This window comes from Zonotrichia leucophrys, chromosome 3 (genome assembly GCF_028769735.1).
Source record: "Zonotrichia leucophrys gambelii isolate GWCS_2022_RI chromosome 3, RI_Zleu_2.0, whole genome shotgun sequence".
Lineage (NCBI taxonomy): Eukaryota > Metazoa > Chordata > Aves > Passeriformes > Passerellidae > Zonotrichia > Zonotrichia leucophrys.
In genome coordinates this window covers 47,063,013-47,088,748 of record NC_088172.1, presented here as the reverse complement: position 1 = coordinate 47,088,748, position 25,736 = coordinate 47,063,013, and the positions used below count along the sequence as shown (strand labels likewise).

At 38.5% G+C, this 25,736-nt stretch overlaps 1 protein-coding gene across 7 annotated transcripts in view; it reads right to left on the bottom strand.

Annotated features, from left to right (window-relative positions):
• Positions 1-10,258: 10,258 nt before the first annotated feature.
• The window catches only part of LAMA2 (laminin subunit alpha 2), a 334,549-nt gene continuing 319,071 nt past the window's right edge, over positions 10,259-25,736 (bottom strand). For all 7 annotated transcript variants that reach the window (XM_064708035.1, XM_064708042.1, XM_064708039.1 and 4 more), the window contains 7 exons: positions 21,829-21,941; positions 20,185-20,374; positions 17,611-17,766; positions 14,163-14,316; positions 13,671-13,801; positions 12,853-13,075; positions 10,259-10,496 (listed from right to left, as the gene is read on the bottom strand). In XM_064708035.1, coding sequence (XP_064564105.1) covers positions 10,339-10,496; positions 12,853-13,075; positions 13,671-13,801; positions 14,163-14,316; positions 17,611-17,766; positions 20,185-20,374; positions 21,829-21,941 — 1,125 coding nt within the window. In that variant the 3' untranslated portion in view covers positions 10,259-10,338. The remainder of the gene's footprint in view (positions 10,497-12,852; positions 13,076-13,670; positions 13,802-14,162; positions 14,317-17,610; positions 17,767-20,184; positions 20,375-21,828; positions 21,942-25,736) is intronic.

Below are 25,736 nucleotides of genomic sequence, written 5' to 3'. Positions count from 1 at the left end.
TTAGAAATCCTGTCCTCCCTCATTTACTATGAAGAATCTTTCTGAGTAGCCTGATTGAGATTTGTGATTTTTACGCAGAGCAGACATAGCAGTAATTAACTGCAAACTTAATAAACAAAATAAATGAGGAGATATGCTCAAACTTCCTCATTTTAGTGTTTAGATATCGGCAATTTCAGTCCAGCAGAGAGAATTCCCTCAGTGGCTGCTGTTTGAAGAGATACTTCCATGAAGCTTCCTCTGCTGTCACTCAAGGTTGCCTCCCCTGTTACCTCCTGCTCCCTCACCCTCCTGCCTTTGCAGTGTCCCTTTCCTCCCTTTTTTATCTCAGTTGTTGGGCAAGGACCTGCCATACAAAAGAATTGTCCACATACACAAATCTTTATAAGAAGTTTTGCCTTTTGGCAATTTTTTTCTACTACCAAGGAAGGATGTGCATTAATCCTTAAAAGAAATATTTTAAAAAGTTATAGTAGTTATAAAACACTGGTAATTCCCAGAGCCTTCATGTTTTTGTCAGCTGCACTAGAGAGAGTGGAGAACCCAAGCAGTATTGAATAATTTCTGTTACAGGACACTCTTTATTATTGCTCTTTATTATTGCTGTTTGGGTCCAATCTATATGCAGCTGCAGCAGAGCTAGTCAGGCATGTTTGAGAAAAATCTGTCTTTGGTAGATCTGTACATAATTCTTTGACATGTTATATTAGAAACCACAAAAGAGTCTTGCTTTTTGCTTTTTTGATGGAAATTAGCAGACAGGGAATTGAAGGGAAAAGTTTCAAAGGACAAACAAATAAAATGGAATGGTGTTGTTGTTGCATTAGGTAATTTAATTTCTTGATTTTACGGGTTTGCCATAGGTATGATCTTTGTAGTAAGCCCAAATGATGACATTTGGTTATTAATAGAAAAACAGATGAGTTAATATTCCTAAAGCATCTTAAAGACAAGTACTTAATAAATACTGTGACTTGTTACTATGTTTGTGTTAAAATCTTCGTTTTTAAAGTTGTTACCAAAGTTAGTCTGCACGTTTAAGGCTTTCAGTTCTGACTATATATTTATTTTACACATATCAGCAAACAAATGTTTCATTGTCTTACTAATTTTGGTCAGACTGTTTTCTTCATGACAACTAGATACACAAAGTTTGAATTTTAGCTCAGAATGAATTTGGATCATAGCCTGAAGGTGTGATCATGGCAGTAACTTCTGGTGAGACTACTCAGTCTGGTTCCTACTGCCCTGCAGTAATAATTCCCCATATCAGAACAGCCATTGGTATGTGAGGTGTACTATCTGCCACCCGGTTCTCATTCCCAATACTCACAAAACTTAAAATACTTTTAATCCAACAGAGATTTTCTCGATATGATGTAAAGTACTAAATGCTGGCTTCCATCATGTTCACCACCATAATATTTAAATTGCAAAGCCACTGAATAAATTTAAAATAGTGAAATGCTGGAGGTAGTCTCTGGTGCAGTAGATCAAACCCTTTTGGGGGGATCCTGGTTTGGGCACCCTTCATATAGAGGCTGAATGCCTTCCTGCCTGACACCAGTGTGTTAATTTTTTAAATTTTGCAGTTGCAAATCAATATTCCTTTTTAAGTACCCAGTCAAGGGCAAGTCAGTTTGACTCAGCTGTATTTGCACTGCTGTATAAAACGTGTGGTGACACAATGATTTAATGACCTTTTCTGCAAATGGATCCTGTGTGCTAGGTGGTTGAGATCTTTATGTTTGAGACCTTTGAGGCCGAGATTTCTGGCCTAGCTAACGTATGCAGTAACAGGGATATTCAAATGTATCTTTCTTCACTGGTGCCTTTTCATTACACTGGAAAATGAGCTTTAGTTGCTTTGGTTGCAGTGCTTCATAAAGCTATGAATGCCTCTTGCCCTTCCATTTAGAGGGGAAAAAACATTAGAGCCCTCAGACTGGCTAATGAAATAGAGGGAGAAACATGGTCATTAGCTGAAGTGGTGGTTGGCTCCTGAGCCAACTCTTCCACTGCAAGGAAGCATTTGATGCTCTTAGGAGACTTGCTTATGTCGGTGGATAATGGTTCTGCTTATTGAGTTTGCGCAAATGCATTTGATTTAGTCAATTTGGGCTCTGCATTTAAGCAAATTACAACTTAGGACTCGATCAGCAAGAGGTAAATTAGTTTGAACGCATATAAAAGGACCTTGCTGAGGGTAAATTTACAGTCAAACCATTACATGGAAATCAAAATGTGCAGTACACGTCAGGTTTGATAAATGAAGCAGGACTGTAAAATTTCCCTTATCTTGAGTGTGCTTGCATTTAGCCTGCTACAGAGTTCAAGTGCTTGTTATGTCTGCTGTCGTGAACTGGCTCAGAAGAGGGAAATATCTCCAAAGTTGGAATTACGAAATTAAAAAAAGGAGAAGAATCCTTGCGTACCCGGCTCTTCTTCCTCTGTTCCTTGGTCTCCTGCTCACTGGAACATTTGCCAAGTATGGGCATGGGGTGCTGATGCCTGTTACAGAAAGATTTTATCATGGGAGAAACCTTGTGCACAAATAAAAATGGGGAATTACTGCCTAGACCATCGCTCTGCAAATATGAGAGAGTGAACTAGGCACCCTCTTCAAGCTCTTTCTGCTGCAAGGTGTAGAATTTTGATGGTTTGGGTTTTCTTTGCTGACTTTTTACCCTAGAACTAGGGCCATCCACACATCTTTCAAGAGTATCTCCCATGGTACAGGAAAAGAATTATTTTGCTTCCTTAATTGCCTCAAATCAGCCACATAATAAATGGTAGAAAAATCAGGTAGACCAACAGTTTTTGATTTGTAATTAAGATTTTTTTTTTAATTTTGAAAATATACTATATCTGTAAAGTAAGAAACCTGTTGATATTCTTAAGGTCACTGATCATCTGATTATCAGTGCAAAATGCTTACAGATAAAACTTAATTTTTATATTCAAAAAAGCAGGATATTACATAGAAAAATGGTTTATTAAAAACACCATGGAAAAGAGAAAGGCCAACTAAACAATAAAAATTTTTAGTTTCATAAACAGGGAACAGAAACCATCCACGAACTAGGCAGCTAAATGGTAAACTTAATTCTCCATCTGTTCTAGTACTTTTAACAGTTTCTAAGCAGCAGCAACATCCAATGTCTTTTACCGAATCACATTTTAGAGACTTCACAACCCAACATGCCACTGCCAGCTGGTGTTTGAAAGCACACTCCTGCTGCAGTTCAGTTTATAAAACTGCTTGGAGGCTTAAAATAACAGATACCTTATGGACAATGTGTACACGGTGTGCTTGTGCATGGTGGCCAGGCTTGCCTTAGTCTTGCACTGAATGCATTAGCTCCTCACAAACTTGGCCTCAGAGCTAGGGTATGGATGAACATCGAGGTTGCAGTATTGCTTTGAACCTTACTTGTCAGGTTTAACATGGGTATGTTGGATTTTCATCAGTGATGACTGCTTAATCCTTCTTTAACTAAATGAGGAAGCAACACTGCTGTCTTTACTTTTATTTTCAAGTGTAATGTCTGGACATAGGGGTTTTTTCCCCCTCTCTGTTTCCCCTTTGTAGGGTGGCCAATAAGCAACTCAAGAGCACAGGAAGCAACCTTGAATTTTCTGGCCCACGGTAATTTAGAAACTGTTGAAAACCTACCTAGACCTATAACCATTAACTGCTTGTTGAATAGCTGTAATCTTCAGCAGAGTAAACTGTCAAAAGTATACAGACACAATGAGTAGAACTTTTTTGGGTTTTTTTACACTCTTTCATTTACATGAGAAAAGCCAGAGGAAAACCACAGTGAGCTATTTTGTATCTGGCCCTGGTGCAGACTTGCAGATGAATTACGTCTGCTGTAGTGCTGTAGTGTACCTGCTGTAGTGACATTCCTGACCTGGTTATTTCGCTGCTGTCCCTTTGGCTGCATGAATACTACTCTTGTATGGAGATGTGATTTCAGTGTTTTGCACTTTGTAATCTTTTCCTTCAATGTGCACCAGATGGATGCAGCATCAAGTGAAATCTGGGTTTTATAATTTAGGGCAACCCACTGTTGCAAGTAGATTTTGTCTGGGGATTTCACTCTTCTGCCCAGCTGTCCATGGCCTGGAGGAGATGCAATAGAGTATTAACAACACTCTGGCCCTTTTGACCTTGAGACTTTGCACAAGGCTGTGGTTTTTTGAGAGCAGTCAAGAAATTATTAGATTTTCCTACTTGCCTCAGTGTCAGTGAATTCTCAACCAATCTAATCAGTTATTCAAGCCAAATTCACATCCTTTGTTAAACTTCTATTACTTTATGAGGAAATTTGTTCAGATTGTCAAAATTGACTGAATAGTAGCAATAATGCAGCCATTAACAGAAAGAAATGGGCTTAAGGGAATAAACGTGCAGGGTTTGTTTTTCACTTTCTAAATGCTGCAGCTCTGTGTGAAAGATGTAAGAGGTTGTACTTGAAGCTTGGGTTTAGTGAGTCTGGGTGCTGGGGGATTTTTCTTGGTCTTTGTGGGAGTTTTTTGGGTTGGTTTTCGTTTTTTTGTTGTTTTTTTTTTTTTTTTTTTTTGTTTTGGAAAAGGAAAGTAGCTAGCAATGTTTGATATTACCTGCATCTAGAAGTTTTTCCCTAAGCTGGGGTTCTGCTGTATTCAATCAAGAGTAACTCTAATGCTGGGTGCTGTAGTGGATTGCAGCAGAGCTACCAAGTCTAATTGGGAAGAAAGGTTTCAGCAGTGACATTAAGTGAAACAAAACACCTGGGGTGGCAGCAGGCCTGTCTGCAGCTTCTGCAGTGAGCAAAGTTTGCTGCTTGTTTGTAGCTGCTGCAGTCATAATTTGGATTTTGGGGCAGTGTGGGCCAGAAGAGCTCTGGAGGTGGCATTTGCAGACACAGTGAAGGACAGCCTGTAGCTTCCTCTGGTCATTTGAAGTGGAAACTCTAGTCTGATAGGTGTCTCAGTAACAGTTTGACACAATATCATTTGTTTCTAAGCAGCAAAATTTTTTTACAGCTGAAGGTTTACTCCCCTCTCAACATAATTGTCCACAGCACAGACATAGAACAAGCCAAGAAAAAATATAAGAGGAGCAATGTCTTTCCCTTAAGCATATGTAGCATAAACCCAGAATCTTTAAATAAGAAATAAAATAGAGCTGTTGCTTGAACAGGTGCTAAATAAGAAATACTAGAATAACCTGTAATATTTGCATATTTCCTGGATATTCAAGTGGTCTGAACTGATGCAAACTGGAGGGGCATCACTCTCTGCTGTCTTAGGCCAGTCTATGCCTCCAGACACTTCGGTGCTTAAGATGACTCTTAACTTCATATAATTCAAAGTTGTGGAGAAAAGGGCTCTGGTTTTTTCCACCCAACCCTCTGCCTCTGGGGCCATAGGAGTCCATGTCACCCCAAGTGCTTCATTCCCTCAATTCAGAGAGATGGGCAGTTTTTCATCTCCCAGAGAGCTATTCTGTTGACATGGAACTCAGTGAAGGAGTGAGGCCTTTGGCTGTTTAAATCAAATTCATGTTGTATTACAGTGCAGAATCATAATGAAGAAAACCACAGGAAATGTAGCTACTCTAGGGCCTCAACTGCCAGTCATCCTTCCTTGCTCATGCCAACTAGAAGAACCAAAGTTGTCAAAATAAATTATGTTTGAAAGGGTGGATGTCACAGCAGATTATTCAGCCTTGCAGAATTTTTCGTAATACTGAATATCACAAAAAATAGTCTTTGAAATTCTAGACACCTACTTTCATTATTGTCCTCATTACAGAGTGATAAGATAAATGCTGGGCAGGCAGGAAGCATCAGTTTAATTTTGTACTCAAATGTACTTTTAAAAAAAGCTGGGGTAAAAAGAGGGGACTCTCGGATTAGGAGAGTTTTGTGCAGTTCTCTTCAAAATAAGTGAAGAGTCAAGTCCATAGTCAAGTGAAAACTGGGAGATGGGTGTTAGATTTGGGCTAAAGAATGATGTTGTTCCTGTGGGAGCATTAATCATGTATGAGAGCACTGACTGCTGGAGATTTTTCCCTACAGTTTTCTTTCTTTCCTTAAATTAGATATTTTAGTTTCTGAAGTGCTGTCATTTTATGCTATGTTGCCCACTAAATTTGAACAGGAAAGGAATTTTTTTTGAGTTAAAACAGATGGATCATATTTGGAATTATCTGGCACTTTTTGAAGAAATTATTTGTACTCTTGAGCATGAAGAATAGCATAATAGAAATATATAACCTGAATAATTTGGGATTTTGTTTCAATTTCATGACATGATACATTAACAGTGTATTTAAGAAATTATTTTCAAGAAAGTTCTCTATGGTTTTGTGTCCAGGTATGAAACATGAAATGGTAAAAATGATAATCCTTTCTACATATTTGCAGCAGAACTTCAGTCCATGTCTGTGCTCTCAGACTTGATGGTTGACTGAAGAACTGGCAGACTTTTGTTATTAGGAAATGCAGATGATAAAAAGAAGAGAAAAAGGTTAAAAAACCATTGAGGATATTTTCAGAACAGTTTTATTTGCTTTCATAAAATCTTACCTGAAAACTGCAAGGTCTTCTCAAAGTTTAAAAACTGGTGTGTATGTGGGGATTGCGAACTTTTGGTGGTCCTTCAATGAATGTGTTCTTATGAAGGGTATGGAGTGCACTTTTCTTGTTGGTCAGAAACAAGCCAATGAAAAGTTTTGCTTGCATGGACTGAGAAACCCTTTCAGTGGGTATCTCAGACTGCCTAGAAGCTGAACAAGGGAAGGCCTCGAACAAACATTCCTGGTTGTCGCTGTGATAAAAGAGAGATGGGAGAAATGGTTTGGGTTTTTTGGCATTTTAACTTTTTCTTGTGCATTCTAAAGAAAAATACTAAGCCAGAAACATATTCTCTTTAGAAGCTTCCATAAAGAGCTGAAAGTGTGATTGAATAGAATGAAAAAGGAAATTATTCTTTGCAAAGAGTTTGAGAACTACATGCATTTAAAATTGAAAACACAACCTTTTTGAATGTAGCAGTTGGCCTAAATGATGAGGGATTTGTCTTGTTCAGAGTAACTGTCTGTCATAAATGTCTCAAAGTGACAATACTCAACAAGATCAATTTTAAAACAATCTAAAACCACCTGGATGTGAGTTTTTTGTTTGGAAGTTTAGCAGCAGAGTATTTAAAGTCTGAGGGGGGAAAATGGCAGTAAAAACATCTGCATGCAAAATATCTATCAAAATAAGGTTTTAAATACTTGTGGCTTGTAAATATGTATTAAAAGTTTGCACTTTTAGATTGGAAATGTATTGCATTGTTCCCAGCACAATCAGCAGTGGCATAATCTCCAGCAGCTGCATGTGGCTCTGAAGCTCACAACCTGCTGGCTTCAGGCAATCTTAATCTTTATCTGGAATCTGACAATCTATTAATCTCTTATATGGCAAAAGGCAGTAACAGGGAGCTGGGATCATTCCCAGATGCTCTGCTGAATCTTCAAAGGCAGAAACTTTACTGACAGTACTTGGTGCATCCACTCACTGATCTATGAAAACAAATTAGTCAGGTTTTTCTATTTCCTTTTAGCTTATTTGCTGAAGTAGCTGTTGTTTCAGCCTACTGAGTATATTTCCTTTAGCAGAGGACAGCAGATGGTTGATTTTTTTCCACTTGAAAGTTCAAGAAATGTAATAACGTGCATTGTTTCATTGTTTCTGCTGTGTCCCACACATTCCTGGAAGGTCATGCAAGAAAGACATAATTCAACAGAGCTAAGAACATAAAGGCCTCTCTTTTTCTTTTTTCCCATTCCACTTCTTTTATATAGAAACTCCAGTAATTGTTTTGAAGGCAAAGACATATTTATGTGAGAGATCATTGCTGATGCAGCACTGAGCAGGGCAGTGGCAATTTCCTGCCTCTGAGGCTGGGCATGGTTTAACTCATGGAGCTCTAGGCTCAGTTGTTCAAATTTCCCTTCTGTCTTCAAGTCTGCCCTCAAAAAAAACCCCCCGAAACCAGCTCCAAAACCTTTGCAAGCATGTTTGGGTTAAAAAAGAATTGAACATGTTGAATTGAATCTAGAGGCTAGGAAATGTGCCTGGGTAGTGTAGTGGGCCAACAACTGGCTGTTGTGTGTTGTGAGACATCCATAACAATAACATTGTCTTGGGGCTTCCTTTGCATATATTTTTAAGACTTTTTGAAATACTAAACTGTGTTTGAAGTATTATGGCCTGCTTTTCTTGAGCTGCTCAAACTACCCTGAAATATTATTGGCATGAGAATAGGTAAATACATGAGGCATAAAGAGTAACACATGAATATTTTACAGTGTGCTTGTTAAAAGCACAACCATGTAGAAGTTGAAGACAGTACATGTCCAATAATTAGGCTTTTTCAGAGACAAATGCATGCTTTACTAATTCTTAGCACTTTGAACACTGAGCAGCCATTAACTGTTCCTTAACATTAAAGGCCAGTTGCAACTAAAACTAGAATACTTGCTGAAGGCAATTACTTCAAGACTTCACAGGAGTTAGATGTTTTTTTCTTCAGGTGTATCTGATTGATGTAGACTCCCCGTTAGAGTGCCAATATACATATTTATTACCATCCCTTTAATGCATTTTGCCAGTGTAAAAAATTGTGCTTTTTTTCTCCCATGGAAGTTTAAAGAAACATTGTATGCCAAAAAGGCCTTTTGTAAAATACAAAGCACTCCTGCAGGAGTGCTCACTGGCAAGCACAAATTTTGCAACTAGCCTATGCACAAATTTTGCAGCTGCCTTTCTTTTAGTAACGTCAAAGTTTCTGAAAATATGTATTCAAGGCTCTTTGTGGGCAGAGGAAAATAATTTTAAAAACCTTTTTCCCTTTTTCATTTAATTGCATGGTTGTGCTACCTTACTGCCAGGGGTTTTATGTTTTTTTTATTTTGAATATGTAGGTTTTTTACGTTCCTACAGCTGCTCAGGTTGAATCACAACCTTTGCAAAACTACAGTTTAACAACTTGAAACAATCCACAGAAACCATAACCCACACTTCAGTGCAGATTTTGCAGCCCTCTAAAACATACAAAGCATGAGGAAAATCACTAGGATTTGGCATTTTAGTAAGAATCTAGGAAGCAACTTTCTCGTCTCCATCTATAGTTAAACTGTTATCCACATAGCATTATAAATTTTATTTAAGGAAGATTTGGAATGGCTTCTGCATTCAGTATTTCTTACAAACTGACAACATCAGGCAGAAGCAGCAGAGTCGAACTTTGGAACCTGCTTTTGTGGTAAGAATTTCATTAATAGATAAGAGCAGAGAGCAGTAGTAGGTGTTGCACTAATAATCTCTGGAATGTTCTTGCTTCACCCCTATTCTGCTCCAAGTTTCAAGATTTCATCTTCCTTCAGAAAACTGGTTTGTGATTTTTTGCTGTGTGTAACTTCAGTATCATGTGGAAGAGAGCTGCAACGTCAAACTTTATTTAAGGATCATTTAAAACTGTATTTCAAGGTAAGTAATAGAACCCAGTTCTACTCCCTCGATTAGAGACCCTATGTCCCAACACCAAACAATGCAACCTCTGTTAAAATTCAATGCTGTTCAAGTGATATAGCAGGGATTTTAGGTGCAGCATATTTTCATCAATAATCCCAAATAAATTAAGCACCAACATTTTCCTTCCTGCACTTGGTTCCACAGCTGTAGCATAACAGCAGCCATACAGACCACATTTAATTTCTCAGTGAAACTTCATGGGAAATACTATGATCAGAAAGATTTAATAAAAGCTCCTTGGTGTGACCAAAGCATAATTTTTTGAAGCAAGTTAATATGCTTGTGAAGGATAAGGTTGTGCGTGCCCACAAGTGCATGGTATTTAGACTTGTAAAGGAATACAAGTTTAGTGATCTACCTCACCAAAAGCATTTAGTGAACATTTCAGAGAGTTGGACTTGGTGATCCTTATGCTTCCCTTCAAACTTGAGATATTTTGTGATCCTCTGTTCCATAGAAAAGGAACAACCTGCATAACATATGGTTTCACTCATCACAAGAAAGATGAAATATTTCCATTTCAAGCTATAAGGAAAGAGATAGATAAAAATTACTGTGTTACTCTCTTAATGAAGGAGATGGGGGAAGGGAATAGTTCATGCATTCCTGGGAGATACATTGAAAGAGCCACTGGAATATACCACAAACACTACTCAAATACTTGCACAAAGACATTTTATTATTAATGCAATGTAGATATAGATTTATTTTTTTTGTAATCTGAGGTGCTTATATAAACAGACCCATACTGGCTGAGTGACCATCAGTCTGCAGGGCATGACAGTGGCTGGACACCCTTCAGCTCCAAAGCTTTGCTAAAGTTAATCTCTTGAGGTTTTGCAGTACCCTTGGTGAGCTTTAGAAATCGAATACATCCTTTAAAACGGATATTAGTCGTCAGTCCAAACTGGGTCACACCATCTGAAGGAGGGAAAAAAATTAGAAAGGAATCATATTAGACTTGATACTTAGTTTTGTTCTTTGAGTGTCTTGCATGAGAAGAGATGCCCCCAGCAATATATAAATGTTTTACTTCCTGCATATATTCATTATTTAAAAATTACAAACATTATGAGCAAATGTGATGAATGCTTATGTTGGATAGCAATCCAGACTTCTTTTCTTTTTCTATCCTACTATGAAAGTGGCAGGATCTGAACCCATATAAACTGCTATTGTAACCCATGTATGTAGCTTGCCACCTATAAATGGCGTACAATACACATGTTATGGTCTGTAGATGTTCAATTTCTTAAGCTGTTTATCCACAGAGTAATAGAGGGGGAAAATATGCCAAAATGGATACAATTCTCAGTCCAAACATCACAAAGAAGCCAGTTCCTCAGGATGGATTTCAGATGTCATTTACAGACTAGTTTTGATAGTTTTCAAGTATTCTTTTTTCCCCTTGTTGATGGTAAAACCAGTAGTTGTTTCCACTAATGAAGGAGGGGATGGAAGTGAGGGTGGTTTGATTGGGAAGCTGGAAATATTTCTCTCAACTGCTTGAAATTTGTGGCTCAACTTGTTTCTCAGTGTTCTTCCAAGTGAGTTGCAGAAGTAACTTTACACTTGTAGAGACTGTCTGGCCACAGCATTATTTTGTTTCACAGAGGATAAGATGGCTGAATCCATCTGTCTCTCCTTGCATGGGGAAGAGTAATACCTGCAGATGAATGCTAGCTTTTATGGGTACCCAGAAATCTGTATTCTTGTCCACACTATGGTGGTGAAAATTTTCACTACATAGAAAATTCTCCATTAGTTAATTCTAGCTGATTTACAACTGTTTTGCTCTATTAATGCAGCTTCAAGGGGACTGGATAATACAAATACTAATTTTACAAAATCCCATGGTACTGTGCTTCTAATTTGTGATGTGGCTGTCTGGGTATTGGGAATGTTAAAACAAATCCTGGATGAGCCAGACTAAGCAGCAAAAGAAAAGTGAAGTGTTTACACATGCAGTAGGTTTATTAAATAATTTTATAACTTGCCATGTGGCTGAACTCATGAATAACCCCTCAACATGAGGTAAATGTAGGTTTGTTTCGTACAGATAGCACTGTTACTGTGATTTGTGTCTCTCCTCTGGACATGCAGTCCAGAGCGAGATAGTAACTCCATCTGCACTGTTTCTTCAGGGCTGGCTCCTATGCTAGAATCTTGTTTTGTTATAAAAAGGCTGCCACAAAGCTGTTTTCCTTCTGGCACAATGTTGTTGGCTTTTATTGATACTCATTGTGACTCAAGTTCAATTCTCATATGTCAGTACCAAGGACAATTTTTCAAATGTTCCAAAGCTTGAGAGAGAAGGCTTTTTAGATGCACTGTATCAAACATTAGAATGAGTGAAAAACCAATTTCCAGAAAATAATTTAGGAATTAACTCACTCAGAGGTGTCTTGCCATTGACCTCAGTACACACTGGAGCATACGCACTGCTTTTTTGTTTTGGTTTGTGAGCTAGAGGGAATATTTATTACAAATGCAACAAAACTGGTAGTTTGCAAACATATTAACTGTAATTTCAGAAAGTAAACTGCTGTTAGAGAATTTATTGACTGTCTATGAAGAGATGAATACTAGCATTCATTATCAGCTTAGTGGAAGATGAAGCCAGCTACAGACCTCAGTCCAATTCTCGCTACTGTTCAATTACCTCTGCATAAAACAAGTTCTCTTGAGGGCTTCCAGAATACTGATTAGGAAACATAGATTATGGAGTTTTTTCCTTTAAAACCCAGCAGACCACAAGCAAAGGCATTAATTAGAAATAGACAGTCTTCTTACCTCTCTGTGCATGCTCTTGTTCTTATTACTCAGTTCTTTAGGTTTTGCAGGGTGATTTACACATACACTACCCTGCCCCCTCAAGGGCATATACACATTCTTTGGGTAAAATTTGCTGTTTCTAAGTTAAATTTAAAAATGCCAAATGCTGTTACTACTGCAACATAACTATTATGCTATTGCTAAACAGAAAGTTTTTAGAGGAAGGCTGTGTGTGTGTGAGCAGCAGAAGGCAGAAAATCTGCCTGATCCCCTGTGACAGTGCCTACATTTGAAATGGGGCAGGGGTATCTGTGAGAGTCTCTTGTTGCAGAACTTCTTGTTCTGAAATGCAGCTGAATGCAGAAATGAGCATCCATGCCAACTGATACAAACTCAACCTGTCTTATCAGTTTTGCATACTAGCCCTACTTACATTTAAGCCATTCCCAAGGCAGCATTACAGGAGCCTAAGTAAAGCACAATTTGTGTGTTGCATGCTCACCAGGATAGCCCCCAACAAAGAGAGGGTCGTTGGTGTCTGCGGAGGTCGAGGCCCTGTTTGGGCTGTCGGTCTCCACCTGTCTGCCATCCACAGTCAGCTCCAAGCGGTGTTTGATCTTGTTTGCAAGGACCTTGTGCCACTGCCCATCACACAAACTGCCCGGTGCATCAGGCTCATAGACAGCAGAGAAGCGGCCTGCCCCATTGTCAACGTGAAACATCACCTGAAAAGCACAGCATGGGCATCAGCAAGTTTTCAAAACAGTTCAGTTGTTTCTGTTAGTTTGTTTGTTTTTTTTAAAGTCAACATGGTTTGACTGTACACACCAAAGACCTATGTGGATTGCTGTCCCTCTGGGATCTGGGTTCTATCACTGAGTTAACACAAGTGGAAATATGCAAAATTGCTGTCTAAGTTGTAATTTTCTCTTTTTTTTTTGGTCTTAGTTTTAGGGTGTTTTACACTCCTCGAAAATTTTTAAAGCGACAGAATAATGACTGCTTTTCCAGACTGTGAATCAAAAGATATCCAAGAGAAACCAGCATTATTAATGACAAAGCTTTTCATCAAAACTTCTTATGTAGTCACTAATTTAAGACCTGATTGTAGTTTTAGGAGACTCAAGTATTACAGAATCTTTTAAACTATCTTTTAAAAGTGTAAAATCCTCTAGATGTATGGAAAGCTGCAAGTGTGGCTCTCCTTTGAGAGTCCTGTTATCGTTTAAGACATCTTGAGATTGGGATAGTGACCTTGCATTTAAACTACCAATGCTATCTAAGGATTGTTTAAAGAAACAAAATGGCTTTGCTACTCACTTTTCCACCTACTAATTCAATGCCTAGCCCATCCATTTTCTGGCTGCTGACTCCTAGGAGAACACCGTTCATTCGTGTTGTACGGAATTCAAATTCCACGAGCAGATCTGTTCCCACTCTGTATGCACCAACTTGGAGAGAAAAGGGGAAGCACAATAAAAGGAATATAAGCATCTAATACATTATTCCTAATAATCATCACACAAATTGTGCTGAGTGTAAGGCAAAGTAACTAACTTGGCATTGTTAATGCACTCCATTTCATGTGAAACCTGTAAATAACTTTTATGGAATTGTTCTTGGTGCAAGACCTTGCTAGGAAGTCACATCGTTTCTCCTCAGGCAGGATAACTAAAAATGATCAGCAAGAGTTTGAAGTCCTGGTCTCACTTTGCCTCCAGCCAACAGGAGTTAGATAACACTGGGAGTTTTTGAAAGCAGAACCTCCCCTTTCTCTGTTCTTTGGCTATCACCAGAATTGTTGTTCATTACCTGTTTTGGCAAAGCCTGTTCCATCAAAGTACGTTCCCTTCTGTGCAGTGACAAAGCATTTTCCAACACTGAAGATGGAAGTTGGATTATTCAGGTCAACAGGTGATTCTGTCATTTTAAAATTCCTGATGCAGCCATCAATGCTATAGAGGACCTGCAGTCAATATTTCAAACAAAATGTAAAACTATGAGAAGCAAGCCTAAAGCATGCAATCAATGAGTGCATTTTCTCTGCTTCTCTGCTGGATTTATGGAGCTGAATAAAACTTGAATTTTACATGGCTAATCCTTAATATCTGATTGTAATTGGAATCTATTCTTAATCATACTGAAGATGAATTACATTACTTTTCAGGGATATGATCTGAGTCACATCTATTTGGCTTACTGGAAAGGACATAAAATAATACACCACATAATGAAACATAGCAAATTACATCAGCAATGCAGGAATTTAATGGCCTATACTTTGCCTTTTTAATTGACTAGGTAACATCCCTGCTAAAATGAACAAAGCCCCTGTGTGAAGGCTGACATAATTGACTGCACACAGTCTGATGACCGCAGTGATGAGGGCCACTCATCTGGCCAGAGAGGCAGGTGGAGGCAGGGAATGTGCTCATGTCCATGGAGGCCCCAGTGCAGGGCAGCAAACTGCAGCTCCAGCTTGGCTCCTGTGCTGGGCACACTTAGAACAGAGGTTTGATTACCCACAATCTCCCTGGGACAGGGGTTTTTCTGGGTGTGAGCAGGGCATCCCAGCGGGACCTCTGAAAGCCACTGGCATCTCCTCCAGAACCCGCCCTCCCTTCTTCTCTCCAAGGTCAGCATAAGCTGCATTTCGGTTCTCAGATTCAGACAGAGGCTTTGATCTTTGACTTAAAGAGTTAGGAAAATCTATCCTTGATACCAGTGAGACAGAGGAAAATTATACATCATGTACTTGGAGGAAGAGAAAGAAGATATATTCATAAGCAGTGCAGTAGAAAGGAGGAAAATAAACATCAATGTATAAAATTCAGCCTAGAAATACATACAAATACAAAAAGGACAAAGGCACACCTGCAGAGAGAAGTCTTGACTCTGCCCACTACCCCCTCTAACAACATTCTGACCTGTAATTGGAAAGAATTTCCAAGAATTTATTTTCTTGTAAATCAAAGCTGTATGTACTGTGAAATTGTACAGCTTATTACAGCTAAATACACCTGTACAATATTTTCATGAGAACTTTAGCAATACCAGTGAATAAATTCAGTTCTGAGCTGAACAATGCTTTCTGTCAGATTTTTCATAAGTAGTCCTTTTTGTAATTTCTAAGTAAGTCATCTCCAGATCAAAAAATCTTGTTATCAGAAAAGAGAAATGCCAGAAAACAAAACAAACTTTTTCTGCAAGAATAAATCACAGAAATGCAAGATTTGTAGATGATTTGATAACATTCTCTAACTTTACAATTTTCTCTTCCCTATGGAAAAGCAAATCTGGTTATACTTTAGTGTGGGAACAGTCATAGGAGCTCTTTTGCTGAAAGCAGAGTTTTGAGTGCTCAAAATATGACATCTGCTGAAGCTCCACAGGTGGGTATTAGTCTTCTACACTGAAAAGGAAGCCAACCCACCATGGTTACATAATAGATTACTGTCTAAAAGGACTAATGTGTGTACAGAAGCAAGCCCTGACTAAGGTAACACATCCTTTCAACTTGGTTTGCTTCAGAGCCTCTACATGAAGCTGCAACCCAACAGTCTTACACACTGCAGTGTATTTTACTGAGCATGACTGGAAGGCAAGCATGGTTTTTACACATTTGAAGTCATAGCTTCATTTAAATCCCAAAGTACTGGGATTTAAATGAAGCTGTGACTTCAAATAAAACAAGACTGTCAGGACCTAACATGATTGTTTTTGCCAGACTGAACCATTTATCTGCATGGGTTCCCTCCATTACCTCTGGCAAACAGCACCAGGTAAGGAGACGGTGTGATTTTTCTCCTTAGATTAGTATCTGTAAATTGCAGATATATTTCAAAGAGCATAAATTGATATTGCTAGGAATTCTATGTTGTGGGTAAAGAATTGCTTTTGGTTTTCAGTGCCTCAGATCTGGCTTGGTAAATCCTAATGATTTAGATTTGCCTCAATTTGGGCTCTCGGCACAATCAATTATTTACTAAAAAACATGATCTTACATGTCTTTATGGAATACAACTATAATATGTAGAGTAGTTACTCATCCCCTTCATTCCCTATGCATGAGTCAATACATGGACTTAAGAAGGATCTAGGAGTTCCTATTCTGTATTTATTTTGTCCACTGAAAGAAGGGAACTGTCCATAATGGTATTGGACATTGGAAAATGGAAAATGGTGTTTTCCATTCCCTAAACATCTTGGTATAATGGTATTTACTCATGTGCAGCTTCTTTGGGAGACTGTTTTGTTTCCTTACCAGTTTTGCACTTTGCCTGCTCTTCATGGATTCTCTGTACCTACCAAGGATGAACCCAGACATAGCTCCTGCTGACATTCCATTTTTGTGTGTCTGAATTGTGCCATGCCAGATGCCAAATTTGTTCTTTACAGTAATTAAATTCATTCTGGCTTGTGCTTTGAAAGACCCATCTTCACAGAGAGCAAAAGAAAGCATGGAAGAGGTTTTTCTCCCATTCTGATACTGGTGTATCTTGGGAGGTTGGAAGGGCATCAGTGAGATGACTGGCATGGAGTCATGCAGACAGACACAGTAAATGGTCTGAGTGACAGAATACAGTGTTCCTAGTTAACCCTAAAAAATTTAGGACAAAATTATATTTATTTCTCTGGGCTCTCTGTCATCTTCCATGTTAGCACGGAAGCTGGGCATTTGAACTAAAACAGTGATAAATTTATATACACACATTTAATTTGGAAACAGAAAGAGGACAATAGAATTTGCATGGCCTTCCTTCAAAACAGGCTCTCTCCTCTTTTAGTAATAGCAACACAAAAGGGATTATTAGAGTAAGCAGCAGTATACTGGGTACTTTGTCCAGGGTAATTTTGGCTTTTGCTGTTCCTTGTAGGAGATCCTTTCACTGTTTCTTAGCATTTGCTGCTAGATTAATTACAGCCAAGATAAAGGGCAAGTGGTACTATACTCTAGCTATGCAGTGATCCAAGTGGATGCAAGTGTATGGAGATTTCTTTTTCTTTCTTTACTGCTTTTCCAAAACAGTAAATAACTCTAATAACTCTGCTATTTCTTTTTTTTGTTTGTTTCTGTGTTAATTGGATTCTGAGTCAGATCATTCCACTGACAGAATGTTGTTCACCTCCACTAAGGTCCATTTATTCCATATCCTTGAGCAGTCTGAGGGAAAAGCAAGACAGAACAAAACTGGGAAGACATTTGCAGCAATCAGGACACACTTAAAGCATATGAGATAACTTAAACAAATTTGCTTACCGGACCAATTCTCCTGGTTGTGTAGTTAATGGGCAATCCTCCCACATAGAGCATTCCTACAACATCCAGTATATCAGCCTTCTTGGGGCTCACAGTCCCATTAGAAACACCATCTACTATGAGGTTTCCTTCTTGCTTCACTCGACTTACTTTTATCTAGAAAGACACAAAAATGTGATACAATTACAGATATCACAACCAATTACAATTCCTGTAATTACAGGAATTACAACCAAGCACTTTCTGATTGTAACTACAGTTACCATCCAAAATATATAACAATACACAAGAAAGTAGTAAGAAGGGTTACAGAAGTAGCACAGCAGCAGCTATGGATAATATTTATAGAACAAATCTCCCGAGCAAGGTTTTGTCCAACATCTGACTGTGTTTTACTTGCATCTGGGTCAGGAGGCATCATGAAAATGATTTACTAGAATTACTGAAAAGACTTGAGATGCCTTTAAAATGCTTCATTGTTATGTTATAATAGGGACAGCACAGTACTTTTTTTCCTGGAATCAGACAGCAATTTTAAGTACTGAGAGTAGATAGGTACTTCAGAATAAATGCTGAATGTTATGGCACTGGTTGCAAATCTTTATAGCAGCACATGTTTGCAGAAAATATTGAGTTTATGATTCCACTAGCTTGGACATGTCTCAGATCATGGTTCATGCTAGAGTAAATACAATGCCAACTATGTTCTGTTGGTATTATGGCTTCTGTTCAGACAATTGGACTGTGAATTGCATGGAGGGAGTGCAGTTGCTGAAGAGCTGAGGAAATTCTAGGCCAATGTCTGTGTAAAATTTTATATTGAAATCTCTACAACTCAGTATAATAATGGTTCTGCATAAAAATGAATACATGCAAAATGCATCATGCATGTTAGCAGATTCCTAAACAGCGTAGTAGTTGGCTCACCAGAATAGCAAAGAGAGACAAACAGCACTTTTTGGCTCTGCTTTAACATGGCTGCTTCTGCTCCAGTGTGGCAGCATATCCTGTCATAGCATTAAATTTCATAGCATATCTGTCATGCAGTGGGAATGACTGAACACTGAAAAGGATGGCTTGAAGGTGAGGGCCTGAACTTGGTGTTTGCAGGCAACTGTAAATATGAGATGGATAACTACACCTTGTGCAGAAGGAGGATTAGGTGGGTGAGACAGGAACTGGGAACAGACATCCCCTCAGAGGACCTAAACAGAGAGCAAGGTAGCAACAGCACCAAGTGATGGAAATGTTTTTAACCTAAATCATTCCAAATGGAGAAAAGGCTGTCACTAAAGGATTATTTTCAGGAGAAGCCCCTGCTTTATCAGACCCAAAGACTGTGGCCTTTTCATAAAAGTGTTGCCTTCCCTCCTTCTCAATTTTTTTTTTTTTTCTTCTTTTTGGGAACTGTGACTTTGTTTCCATTCTCTGCTACAGAAACAGGACCTACAAATAGGGGCCCTCTCTTGTGGAGTGTCAAGCTGTATGCCCAAAGAGCACAGTTTTCCATTAAGAAATATATGCTCCACTTAGTTCTCTTAGAATAAAGAGAAAATGGCTAAAGAAGCAAAGGCATCTCTTCTGTATCTTCAGAGGGAGTAGCAGAATGGGGCCTTGGTCTGCTGCCAGTGCTTCCAGGCATTATATGAAAGAGAAAAATGATTACTACAACTTCATTTTTTCCCTTTATGAAATACCTTGGTTTAGGAGGAGTTGCTATTATCAAAAAGTTCATGACTGAAAGTAAAAAGTAAAAGTAATTTTATTTTCATTTTGTGAAAGTAAAATTCCTGGAGAACAGAGTGGAGATGAGGCAAATAAAATGTAAGAGAAAATGCAATGAGATTTTTTTGTCATTTGGGGATGAGATGTGGATTATGAATTTCTAAATATCTGTACAAAATTCAATGTAAAATATGGCATATAAATTCAACCCACAGTTACATGTATACTTTGCTTCTCTGTTTTGAATGGTGCCTTCCAGCATGTCACCTAATGAACATACTGTGTGTCTGTTGTCCTTGGCCCAGTAAATATTAAATTTCATAGCTGTGATATCGTTCCTTCTCTTAGCATCCAAGTGCCACAGGCATTGCATATAATGTTCCCTCATAAAGTCACAGAAGGTGCTGCCAAATAAATTCATGAATATCATATTTATTCCCTACTGAATTAATAATCCAGGGAAGGTTTACTTACATGTTATTCTTTTTTTTCTTTTGTTCTCAGCAATCTACCTTAACAATGACATTATTAATGTAGAAAAAACTGGTTTTAATGATGCATTCCATCATCATGAGCTGATACTCACACGAGCCCTATTAAGCAAGAAGGAACATTTTCTGTAGTTCCTTACTACATGGCACATATTTTAAATATGTGTTTCCTGAAGGATAAATTTCTCTGTACCAGTGCATCTGACAGAATTTTTTGCTAGATTATTTTCTTTTTTCCCCAGAAAGTACTAGCTGTAAAGTTTGGCTTGTGTGGACTACATTTTGCAAATATCTCAAGGCAAAACAAAGTTCACTCTTACCATTGCAAAGAATAATTTAGAATTAGACACTATTATACCTGGTGCCATTGGCCATCATTTATTTTGTTGGAAATCATTGTGCTGGTGTTCCCACTCCCCAGATCATAACTGAAGTAAGGCAGACCATTCTTTATCTGAACTGTAGCAAAATCAGCGTGGTTGATGCGGGCCATATAAAACAGCAAGCCAGAATCAGCTGTTGTTCGGACTTCAAATTCAATTGTAAGCCTATAAATCAAACAAACAGGAAACAGTAAAAATGGAAAAGATACCTGGAGTCAGGCTCTAAGCAAATACATCTGCTTCACCTTTTTGTGTCTTTTCTAAAAAAATTTTATACTGCTAGCGGCCAATTTTACTTGGCCATTAGAATTCAAGGAAAAGAATCTGGTTTTATGCAAATTACATTTCACACCTATCTGATCCCTGATATGTGAGCATTCATTAACTCCTTTGCTATGGAGATACAAAACTACAATCTTGGCATAGAATTTCCTGATGCAATTCTCAGCTGCAGCTGTAGCAGCTAAAAAATCCCAGCACTTGTAAAATTCCAGCAGCGTTATCCATCATCCACACACATAATGCTCACAAAGAGGAGAGAGCTGTAGTGACAGCTGGCAATGTTGAGTTTCTAATGAGTTGTATTGCCTGAAGACAGGTTGCAAAACTTTTAAAGATGCAGACAGAAGAGTTTACAATGAGGATATAAAACACTTATTCTGATCTCTCCCAAGAGAAAATGAGGCTGTGTCTAAGCAAACCTAATGACCCCTTGGACAGAATGGTAATGTTGAGAACCTCCTCAACAGCAAAGAACCTGTGAAGAAATGATTTAGATTTTCTAATGCTAAAGTTGCACTGGCAACACATCACTAACTTTGCTCAAACTGAGCTGCAAAGCAGCTGATAATATAAATGAAAAATCACTGCATGAAAATGACCAGTCCAGGATCATTCCCAGTTTTCTAAAATTAGCATATGTGGTACAACATCTTTATAGGGATAAATAAGCATGGGGCTAATGGATTTGGAAACTACAAGCAGCAAAATTGCTTAGTGATGTGTCATGGCACATTTGTTAATGACCATGTGCCTGCAGAACAAAAGAAAAAAAAAAACAACTAACAAAATCTATCTTCACAAATCCATTGACAAAAGTAAAAAAGCTGCATTTTTATAAACAGTTCATGGAATTCCTTTGCATGTCAACAGCTATATGTATATAGTGTTATACTTCGGGATAGCAATATCATTGTTACTTTTTACTGTGCAAGATTGATCTTAACTATTGGAGGAAAGGAAAACAAAATCCTTATTAAAAGAAATTATACAGTTACTGAACAAAAACCTTTCCTCTGAAAAAGCCATCTTTGAAGTCAGTTACACAACCTGATTCCATTACTCTGTTTTTTAGGAAATCAGTCTGGGATCTGTGTGTGCCCAAACCTTTACAAACAGAGGTAAATTGTTTCTGTGAGAGCTACTTAGGTGGGTATTTCATTCCCTAGATTTTATACCTTAATGCTTTTTTAGGTTTGCTTAATGAAATTAATTAGTCTTGGCATGTGGTCTTTTCAGATTATGTCCATAGTTTTGGGAGATACCTTTGAGAGAATTAGGAGGGGCATTTTATTTTGACACTATTCCATCAAAACTCATTGCTGAAACAAACAACATACCTGTTTTTCACTTTGGTGTCATCAAATGCAACTGCAATGTGGCTATTCCTTGAAAGACCAAACTGCTTGCCCCCTTCTAAAATAGCTGGTTCTGTGTCAGCAGCACAGGAATCCTGCAAAATACACAGCAATCATGCAAACTTCATATTTTGTGTGTGTCTCAGCTGTGCATGTGCTGGGAGTCTCCCAGCTGCTCAGGACTGAGACTACTGTACCTACTCTAGAGACTGGCCCTGCAATATTCCAGTGGGCTGATGTCTCATCACACCAGCTGAAGTTATAAACCAGTCTGACAGGAACTTGGTATAAAAGCAGAGCTCATTAAGATAGCTGTAAAAGCAAATAAAAGTAATATATGAACATTGCTGCTTTCATGCTTTCACCAGTGGACCTTTACAAGAGTCTTAAGTGATTTCCAGGCAGTTCAGTGTACTCCTAGCTCACATAACTGAGTTTTACACAGTAGGATGGCTCTCTTACAGAAATGAAACAAGATTTAAGTTTTAAAGGGATGCTTTGTTGTAAACTTGAAATTCCAGTCACCTTAAAAATAATGAGTTAAAAGTAGTTTCAGATCCTGCAGCTGTCAATGAGTCCTTCATTTTACGTCTTTATATTGTTTTACAACTGTATTCTTTGCTTAATGTGCTGTTGTTTCCCCCTGTGCAGTTGGAAGGCCCCCACAAACAATCAGGGAATCTGAATAACTGATGGATAGATGTAACAGCTGCTGAAATCCCCCAGCTGTCTAATGTAGAGACATTATCCAGCTTGTAAAGAAACAAACCCCTCCCTGTCATTCCACTTCGGTTAATCTTCAAGTGGTGCAACAATGCAAGGTAAAATATCTTCTGCCCACTATAATTTTCTCGTTTTAATTTCACGAGGTCTTTTAATCTCTGGACCTAAAGCTCTTGTATAGGAGTGTCTGGGGCAATGTGAGACCATGGTAATTACCAGCTTCTACTCATGTCTGGCTTTTGCCTCCCGCTGAGAGTTTTGTGAGGAAACTACTCATAGGATCTAACTCAACAAAATATTGGACAATCCTGCTGGGAAAGAAACAAACTTTGATAGCTGCAAGCTCTGTTTTTAAGCACTGCGGCTACTATCATTTTGGATTGGTGACAGTCTCTTATTTGAGCCCTGACTCAGCAGGGGCTTGCAAAGCACAAGGTGCAGTGGCTTGCTGACAGAGTTCTTTCTCTGAAATAGTTTGAAAATGTCATGAGTGACTTTAGCCCTCAGATTTCAGCTGCAAGGAGGAAATTTATTTCCCTCTCTCACTCAGTTTTTCAGTAATATTTTTTGCTTTCACACATCACAAAGATCTTCACAACGGTATAGAACGCCTCTAAAATATAGTTTTGCATAATAAATGCTCTGGTTTGAATATGACAGAGTAGAACACCATGCATTATGACAAGAACAATTGATACATCAAAATGCAATGGAGGGAAAAAACAGGGAAAAATCACCAGAACCAAGCAGGGTTATGAATGTATAATACCATTCTTCCAGTGATCATCAAAAAGAAAAAACAAATCATATTCCCATAATTCAGAGTAAAATTTTGAATTATTTTAAGCTTTACAGGCTTATCTAGAAGTCTAACAACTAAGCTAATGACTATACCATGCATATAATACCTTAAATTACATTTGAACTTGCTAAAATTTAAAGATAGGGAATAACAACTGGTACTGGAAAGAATTGGAAAATACATACACACACCTTTCTCTGGCACACTTTTACATGGTGAAAGGATATATTCTGACAGTAAATTTAATCCTAGGCTGGTATATGTTAGTAAAGGGTCTGACCCTAACACAAGCTGCTCCCCAGCACCAGTAAACACTGCAGTTTTTCTTCATTCCAGCAGGGTTGACGGTAAGAAAGGGCAAGGAGTGTGGGAGAGTATCCAACTCACCATGGTGGCTGGAATCATAGCATACAGTGATTGTTTGCTAATAACTACTTATAATAGTAAGCATTCATCATGAAAAGTCAGCAAAAGGAAAAACAAAACCAGTAGAGCATGTTTAAAAAAGTTCATATTTTATTCACAAGCTTGTGCCTCCTTTTGGTTTATCTAAGGACAGCCAGCTTTACAGCTTTCACCAGATTGTGCCCTAAGGACGGGTCACCAGCCTGTATTAAAATATCTCAGCTTTGCTTTTTGAGTAATGGCCTTAATGTGTCCTGGCTGCTTAATAATCTCCCACATTACATGAGAGACTGAACTCTTGAGCTGCATTTTACTTCAGTCTTGTAAGATGTCAGGGACTTGATTGGTAGGTCAAGAAGCTCAGTGTGTACGGCAGTGGAAATGAAGATCAGAAAAGGCCACTGGTGGACTGTCGCACATTCTCCATATTCTCATTTGCTGTATTAGTAATTACAAAGAAAGCAATTAGTAGAAAAAGCACCGCAGCAGTCCCCACAGTTCACTGGATGCTGTTAATAACAGAGGGCAGAAATGCATGGGTCAGAAGTGGGCAGTACCGTCATGGAGTCAAAGGCAGAAGGGAGGCTGGCGCTCTTCGTGTCAGCAGCAAGCGAGCCCTGAGGAGCAGGGAACAGCGTGAGGCAGAAGCAGCAGTTACCCAGTGTTGAGGAGCACTCTGGCATTCACAGAAAGCAGCAGCAGCAGCAGACTGGTGGCTGGTGTATTTCCCAGCTGTCCTACTTATGGATCTTGTCTTGCGTTTAGTACAGGGTAGGTTTTTCCCTCACTTGCGACGCAACTCCCCTCCCCTTTTACATGCAGATGGGTGCATGTAGATAAAAAGGGTCCTAAAAGTACTCAAATAGAGCATATAAGTTATTCAATCCTCCTACGTGAAAACACTTTTTTCTGCTGTACATTTTCCATATGCAGTCTTTCTGCACTGAGATTCTGTATAGTGAGTGCCACCTTATATGAGTGTTATCTCTTTACCAGACTGTAGTTAGTTTTTTGCAACTGTCCCCTTAAAAATGCTTTGAAGAACTCACTAATATGAATGTAACAGCTATGCAAAAGCTTGCCTTATTTAAAATAGTTTCAAGTCTTTAGCATACTAAAACAGTTTCATTATTTCCAAAGCAGAAGGGGAGTAATGGTGTTTTATTTAGAATTCCTGTTTTAAATTATCACTGCTCTAGACACATGATAAACAAAACTCACCGAGTTGGAATGGGACTAGCTTCTGATATTAATGAGTAGATCTATTCCTCTCCATTTTGCTATTTTAAAAGTTAGTGTTTATAGTCTTTGGAAGTATGCACTTACTCTTTCATGCTCTTCTGTGGTTTGTTTTTAAGGACAACAGATCTGTTTCTAAGAACAACTGCATTCCTTCACAACAGCGAGCATTAAACTGGATAATCCTTTCTACCTTGTTGCCTGGTTCCTTATCTTTCTATAATAGCCTTACTGTACTGCAAATTTTCTTAGAATTCCAAACAGAGAAGCTGCATGGGAGCCCTGGTGCTACAACTACTCCACCTTGTGGGAACGAGTCACAGCCGCTGCCCAGAGCATTGGGAGGCTGGAGTCTGTAACTGTGGGGCTGGGGACACGGGAATAACTGAGATGGAGCTTGCCTACCTTGAACCAAAGGCTCCCATTTCCATGCATGTGATGTGGAGATTTCAATAATACCTGATAAGTCTTTCTAGATAAAGCTGTGCCATATATACTGGCCAACAAAGGTGGTCATGTATCTCAAACAGAATTTAGCTTCTTCTCGAAACCATCTCATTACTATTGAAGTGTACATTCCAGTAATGCAAACAGGTTCCTAACAGGGGAATGTGCAGTCTTTTCACAGCATTTTGAAACCTCACTCATACTAAACTATATATAGCTTGCATAAACCTGTCAGTTGTATTCAGGTCTAACAAAATACAAATAATTTTCCCCT